Raw genomic sequence first — 7,705 nt, 5'->3', positions numbered from 1 at the left:
CCCAGTCCTCCTGGCCACCACATCCTTCCTCTCTGGGTATGGGATTTATTTGTTTATTTATTTATTTTTCAAATGTATTGTGGCAGGATCCATCCTCACGGCCAGGAGAGGAAGTTCATTTAGCAATGGCAGGAAAGGACACAATGAGTCAGTGGTGGTGGGGAACTAAAAATAATGAAATATCCAGAGAACAACTTTGTGTCGTTCGGGAATTACAGTTATAAAGTCTGGGACAGGAATGGAATTCAACAATCTGTTTGGTTATTACTGTTTGTTGCTGAAGGTTCAGAGTAGAGTGATGCTGTGGTGCTTGATTTTTATGCCAGTAATCTAACTGGAATTTGTATTTTGGGTGAATTTATGGCAGTGTGACATGGATATGTAATTTAAACATGTAAACTTTGTAGGTTTTCAACTTTGTAGGACCAGGAGGTGCAGGGATCCCTGGGCTCTCCTTCCCCAAGTCAGGTGGCAGGGGAAGCCTGGGCACCTTTTTGAGCTCTGTTGGTTAATTCTTAGAAACTTGTGGGCTTGGGTTTGTGGTGGGTTTTTTTCTGAACAAGCTGGTTTAGCCAAGCAGGAGCTCCCTGGGCTCCTTGCAGGTGGTTTTTGTGTAAAGAGCGAGAACAAAATTTGATCTTGTGGCTGCTATTGCTGGGACTGCCCATCCTCTGCAGCCGTGCCAGGGCTGGGCACCACTGCCCTGGCCCTGGGCAGCTCCTCCTGATCTCCAGAATTTCACTGGGATCACTTCCACGCTGAAAACCCTGGGAGAAAAACCCCTTCCTTCCTCCTGCCCCCTCCGGCCGTGACTGCGCCGCCGGGTTTGGGTTTTGACATCAGACACCGGGTTTTTTTCCTGCCCTTGTGGAGCCACCGAGGGCTCTGGGCTATTTTTATCCAGCTCTGGCAGTGGCTGGAGAAAGACACGGCTTCCCTGGCCCTCGCCTCCCTCTCCTCAGCTGCCCGAGATTCCCGTTGACTTTATTAGGGAAAAGCAAGGTGCTTTGGAGCAGGCGGGAAGCGAGAGGGGCCCAGGGAAGCTTCCCAGGCGTTGGGCTGGTGGGTTGCTTGAGGGGGTGTCTTGGCTCTGAGGGTGAGTTCTTGATCCCACGGTGTGGATTGGAGAGTGGAGGAAGGACTTGAGATGCTCCGGCGGGAGCGTGGGAGCGGCCACGTGAGGACCCGGGAGCGAAGGAGATGAGTGGGAAGGGTGATGCCATGGGAGACGTCATCAGGAAAGCAGCCGCGCCGGCCGGGGACGGGAGTTATAAGAAGGTAAGGGACACGAAGGTGGGGTTTGTCTGCCAAGACCAGCCTCTTGGGAAGGGGCAGGACCCGCCACAGGGCTGCCCACCGCCTCCCTGGGGTGCTGCCTTTGGGGTGCTGGGGCAGGGCAGTGTTAAACCATCCTGCCCCCCACCCTGCGTTTCCATATCACTTGATGATAAAGAAAATGTAAAGAGCTGTTTCCAAACACCTCCTCATACCTCGACACCCCTGGGTCTAAAGGCAATTTGCCCCGTGGCTCGAGATGCAGAAGTTTGACTTGGTTTTGCTTTTACTGTCAAATCCCCTGGGAAGGAAAAGGAGATAAAAACAAAGGCTCCGTGGTTCCAATTGCTGTTTGTAAATCCAGTGACAGCCCTTGTGCTTTACAGAGATAAAAGCAGGCGCTGCCCGTGGGGCTGGGACTTTAAATATAGTCGTTGGTAATGACAGACCCTGGCAAAAATAGCCCTGGTGGCCTGGCTGTGTCCCGGTGCTCCCAGCTGGATCTGGGGATGGGCTGTGCACCCAGTTTGGATGGTGCTGGTGGATGGTCCTAGCATCCAGTGTCCCCTGGCCTTGTGGCATTGTGACCCCCCACGTGGTGGTGACACCAGCTGGTCCTGTCGAAGTGTTGCTGGCACCTGGTCATCTGTGATTCAGCGTGTGGTTAAGGTTCTTCCCTCTCCAAACATGAGCAGAGCACACCCGGGAGTCGGTCCGGGCTTGGCACCCATTGGGGCAGCTCCAGAAGAGCTGTCACCAGCCACTATTAGGAGCTCTGCCATGGGTGGAGGGGCTCAGGGCACAGCAAGGGGCCTGGCAGATCTCTGCTGCACCTCAACGCCTAATAAACCTTCCATGTGCAGTTTTAGGTGCTGTTTCAGGATGGGCTTGGCTTGTTTTTCCAGAAAGCTGGAGAAGTCTTGTGGGTGTCTGCTCTCCATCCTGCACTGGGTCAGTCAGTCTCCAACATCTGCAGTAGCCCCGTGTGCCCCCAGGGATGAGGTGGTGTGGCTTAAAACTGGAAGGGGAGTGATTTAAGTTGGACGTTAGGAGGGAATTATTTGCTGTGAGGGTGGTGAGAGCCTGGCCCAGGTTGCCCAGGGAAGCTGTGGCTGCCCCATCCCTGGCAGTGTTGAAGGGCAGGTTGGATGGGGCTTGGAGCAACCTGGGCTGCTGGGAGGTGTCCCTGCCCATGCAGGGGGGTTGGGACTGGATGAGCTTTAATGTCCCTCCCGACCCAAACCGTTTTATGATTCTATGAAATATCCAATATATCAGATAAATTCAGGCTCTCAACCAAAAACGTGGTGTTTTTTGGGGGGCATATCAGGGACGAGTGATGAGGATCAGGAATGTTTGTTTATAATCTGCAGACTCCAGCGAGGTGGCAGTGATAGATTTATAAACAGGAATCATTCCAGCAGGCGACGGGGCTGGGGAGCCAGTGTCTGCAGGGAGAGGCTGGACCTCTGCTGGCACTTTGCCTGCCCTGGGACAGTTGTGTAAAGCCTTTCCCATGGAGGCAGTCCCAGCCATCATCTGACACTGTGTTTTCAGTCGTGTACTTAAACAAAGGTGGCTGCTGACCTTCCGAGCTGGAAGGGCAGTGGTAACAAGGAAAACATCCGCCCCAAACTGTTTTGCTTTAAAAATAAGTTTTAAAAAAGAAAAGACCAACAGCTTTTTGTTCAGGATAATGGTCTGAGCCAGACTTCAGCTCTACACCCACCACCTCGCTCAGAAATATGTACATTTTTTGATTCAGTGTCAAAATAGCACATTTAAATAACATGGGTTTGTTTGCATTTTGAGTATTTGATCTGTTCTTTTTGATCTATCAAGTTGAAAAAATACTTGTCATTCTTCTTAATTTATAGTTTTCAGTACCCAACTCGGGGTGTATAATGCAGCTGTTGGGTAATTTGTCTGAAGTCCAGTTCCCTTAGGTCTGTTATATTTCTGAATAATTGAATAATTTATAATAGCAGCAGATAGGACTCATTTCTTTATGGTCATTAGCTGGTGTCTGGTTTATAAAACGGGGTATTCTGAGCTCAGTCCTGAGAGTTGTGTTATTTAGTGTCCTCCATAATGACCTGGTGGAGAAACCAAATTGCACGTTGATTAAATGTACAGATGCCAAACTGGGAGCAGCTGCTGCCTGGGTGGGAAAGGGAGCAACATTTAAAAAGGAGTGACAAAAAAATGTGGAGAGGCAGCCCCATCTGAGAGGGTTTCTGCTGGAACACAAGGAAAATCAGGAGTAGGTGGGAAGATGTGGGAGAGGATCATCTAAGTTGGGAGAAGGAGGAGGAGAAGTATCCATGACTTTGTGGAACACTGAGGCTCTGAGGGATGCAGTCTGGGTAGAACTTGGGAAACTTGATATTTTAAGTATTTTAAATGAAAGGAGTCAGGTTACCCATGGAGTGTGTATTTTGTTAAGGGATTGACAGCATAATGGGCAGTGTGATCATGCAGTGTGTGTAATCAGCACTGGGGCTGGAATTAAATTGAAGTTAATCATTTGCATTTTGTTAAATCTCACTTCCTTGTGTCAGAAAAAAAAAAAAAGGTGCTTTATTTTTGGTTAGACAGGTGAAATATGGGAAGCACAGTTACAGTCATTAACACAGTGGAGCAGTGTGCTTGCCTGCTGTGTTTTCCTTTGTTATGCATCCTTGATAGGCTGTTATGTGTTATTTTAAAATGAAATGTTTGAGGGCTTCAGAATGTTCCTTCTATCAATAACTTGCTGCCTTGTATGAGTTTGTTGTCAGCATTGGCACAGAATCCATTCGTGACAGACACCAAGTGCTAAATTTGGATCTAGATCTGTGATTTTCATTTATTGCACATGGATCACACTCATCTCCATCATCATTGATCGGGGATTAATTCCAAATCATGTTATAGCTTGTCCTTATTCAAAAAACCATATATATATATATATATATATATAAAGTATGTCTTTGAAACTGGATCATCTTGTGGTGATGGTTAAAAATACATACTTAGGTACTTTGGCAGAAGGTTTGTGTGGTTCTGGAGGCTTCTTTGGGATGTGGAAGGTGCTCACGATGCTCTTGGTGGCTGTATGTGGATACAGGTACAGCTATTAGTGTCTTTATTAGGGACGTATCAGGTGTCTGCACCAGATGTGTGTGGATATAGACAGATATCTATCCATATGTGGAGTGAGAGATGCAGCTCTGTTTTCCTGTTGGGATGGGCTGTGTGACCCACCCAAGCTTGGGGGATGTTGGACATCATGAGCGTGGCCGTGGGGCTGATGGGACAGCTCTCCTACTGCTCCCTGCAGTGACTGGCAGCTTCATCCTCTCTTGTCATCCTTCCCTTGCAGGCCCAGAAGAATGAGCGTGAGTCCATCAGGCAGAAGTTGGCTCTGGGCAGTTTCTTTGACGATGGCCCTGGACTTTACACCAGCTGCAGCAAGAGCGGCAAGCCCAGCCTCTCCTCCCGGTAAGCCAGGTGGCCTCGTGGCCCAGAAGCTCTCTGGAGGCTGAAAAGTGTGAGGTGTCTCCAGTGGGGCATCCCCAGACATGCCCTTCAGAAGATCCCTCAGTTTGTACCTGCAATCATGTTCTTGAATTGTCCTTTTAGAACAACTTGTTAGGCTCCGGAACTCTTTGCTGTGAGGGTGGTGAGACACTGGCCCCAGGTTGCCCAGGGAAGTTGTCTCATATCTGGACAGGCTGGAGCAACCTGGTCTAGTGGGAGGTGTCCCTGCCCGTGACAGGGGAGTTAGAACTAGATGTTCTTAAAGGTCCCTTGTCACCCAAACCAGTCTGTGATTCTGTAAACACAACTGTTGCCCGTTATGTACGTAATTGCAAGTAATATGCTAAAATATTAGGTTAAAACTGTATAGAAGAGAGATGTGGATGGTTGGAGAATACAGCAAATGAGCTTAAGTTTCTTGAGTTAGGTTGCCTTCAGGTTTTCATTTAGGATCTCTGTCCTGAGCCTTTGGATTTGGACAGACCATGATCATGGTAGAAGTATCACACATGCACAGCTGGAGTTATCGTTGTGAAAATAGCTGATACATTTTGTTTCCCAAGGAGTTCTTTATGCTGAGTTGCAGAATATTGAGAAGTTTAGTGTCTCAATGCCTGGTTTCATGCTAGACATGCATGTTTGAAGCAAGGCAGGGCTTGAGGATAGTCCCGTGGTCCTACCAGTCCTGGGTTGAGCTGCGTGGTGATGGTTGGTGAAAAAACAGGTTTTTGTGAAAGCTTTGTGAAAGCTTATTGTCCTTTGGTGGCTGGGGAGGTGGCAGCACCTTGGAAGCAAACCCAGTGCTGATGTCTGGCCCTGGTGCCAGCAGGGCACTGGAGAGCAATTAATCTCATGCACAGAAAGTCCCAAGGAACAGAAAAAACCAAGCTTGAACGTAGCTCCCCGCATCCAGGTGCTCTGCCAAGGCTCTTCTCTCTGGACGTGGCTCCATCCCCTGGGCTGACACGTTGCTGGTACCTCACTGGCTCTGATTGTTAATGTTTTTTTCCACCAAATATACTCCAGAAAGTCTTTTTTCTGTTCAACTGCCAGAGCAACCCGTGGCACTTGGAGAACATGGAACCTCTCCCACCTGGAGAGCAGAGACCTCCCTGTTGCCACCGGGCGGGTGAGGAAAAAAGCCCTAGAGGGGCATAAAGCCAGGAGGAATGCTGTTATGACACCAGAGAGGTATACAATTGTGGAATTAAATCCAACTGCAAGCCATTTGAAAGGGAAAGCAGTTTTGCTGTGTGTAGTCACAGCTCAACCAGGGGCCGCTCTCTCGTAATTAAAGCGCGGGTCCAATTAGGGCTGTGCAGCAGGGCTTGGCACCTGTGCCACGAGAAATTTACCTGCTGTACCTGAATGCTGGGGTGTGCCGGTGACATTTACAGCCCAGGTGAAGCATTGGAACTGCACACTGCATGGTAGAGGTCCTGCAGGAGCCTTGGTGGGGCCAATGTCCTCGAAAGCTGCGTGCGAAGGAAACTGAGCGGCGGGTGCGGGGTTGGGGGGCTTTTTGCACATCCCTTCTGCAGGATGCCATTCAAAGCCCAAGGTGCCTCCTGCTCCTTGGCCTGGGAACCCACAGCTGTCCACCACAGCTTAAAAACTTGGGCAGGATTAATGCAAGAGAGCCATAGAATGGTTGGTGTGGGAAAGGACATTTAAATGCTATCTAGTCCATCCCAACTGGTGAGCGAGTACAACTAGATCAGGTTGCTCCAAGCCCCCTCCAACCTGGCCTTGAAGATTTCCAGGGATGGGGCATCTACCACCTCTCTGGGCAAACTGGGCCAGTGTAGAAACAATTTCAACTATTTGTGTCATCTAGTGTAACAGTGACTGAGAAATTCCACAAAAATAATGGAAAATAAGAGCTTACCATCTGCAAGGACCAACATAAGCCCCCTCCCTGGGAATGAGGAACAGCAGGCAGCAGAACTTGTTGGGTTTGCCCCATCTTCAGCAGGTAGAGGTGGAGTGATGAGAAGGCTGATCATGTAGACCCCCCCTTCCAGCCCAAAGGGTTGGATGATTCTGTTGTGCTATGAAGTTGTATAAAGCTTGCTTATGTGCTTTGTACCTTTAGAACTGGTAGCTTCACACAGGATGTGAATACTACAAATCCTGTTTTATTTAATGTCATGATACTGCCACCAGAAGAGCCCTGCGGTGCCTTGGCAGTTCTGAAGTTCACCAACAGATGGTGGTAGAAGCTTTGTCCTTCCTTGTCACCCAGCTCCCCGTCCCACCCTGAGCTCCTGCTCAGAAGGGGGTCTCGCCCATCCCCTGGTGGTCCTGGCTCGGCTGTTGGGTGGGAGATGTCCATCCTCTTGGGAATGACATCTACCTGAGGCCAAGGCAACATCAGGACAACTTCACCCTTTGGAAAAGCAGCCAAGTTGTGCTGTGCCTTGCTGGTGCAGCCCATGGGTGCTGGGGGCAGTGGCAGCACCAGGGGCTGCAGTGTCACCTCTCCCGTTCCTCCCGCAGGCTGCAAAGTGGGATGAACCTGCAGATCTGCTTTGTGAACGACAGTGGCAGCGACAAGGACAGCGACGCTGATGACAGCAAGACAGAAACCAGCCTGGACACGCCGTTGTCGCCCATGGTAGGTCTGGGAACTCATCCCACAGAGGCTCTGGAGCGTGGAAACCATCAGGCCATCCATGACAGAAGCTGAACAAGAGCTGATCCTGCTAAAGTAGCAATGCTAAACCCCAGAGCAGCACCCTCAGCCAGCCATAAAAGACACATGAGATGCTGAGGGGCAGGTAGCAGATTGCCCCTGGCTGGCCCAGAGCTGCTGTAGAGCAGCTACCTTCACCTGCCTGCCTTCCTGCCTGCCTTCCTGCCTGCCTTCCTTCTTGCCTTCCTTCTTGCCTTCCTTCTTGCCTTCCTT

General features: G+C 49.8%; 1 protein-coding gene across 1 annotated transcript in view; it reads left to right on the top strand.

Moving 5' to 3' along the window:
- Positions 1 to 1,221: 1,221 nt before the first annotated feature.
- Positions 1,222 to 7,705, top strand: part of LOC104387040 (schwannomin-interacting protein 1) — a 13,425-nt gene continuing 6,941 nt past the window's right edge. The window contains exons 1-3 of the mRNA XM_009995727.1: positions 1,222 to 1,278; positions 4,640 to 4,758; positions 7,297 to 7,414. Coding sequence (XP_009994029.1) covers positions 1,222 to 1,278; positions 4,640 to 4,758; positions 7,297 to 7,414 — 294 coding nt within the window. The remainder of the gene's footprint in view (positions 1,279 to 4,639; positions 4,759 to 7,296; positions 7,415 to 7,705) is intronic.

The sequence above is a fragment of the Chaetura pelagica genome, unplaced genomic scaffold (assembly GCF_000747805.2).
Source record: "Chaetura pelagica isolate M959 unplaced genomic scaffold, ChaPel_1.0 scaffold394, whole genome shotgun sequence".
In the NCBI taxonomy this organism is placed as follows: Eukaryota; Metazoa; Chordata; class Aves; order Apodiformes; family Apodidae; genus Chaetura; species Chaetura pelagica.
The sequence above is the reverse complement of the archived record's forward strand: the minus strand, read 5'-3'. Positions and strand labels throughout refer to the sequence as shown.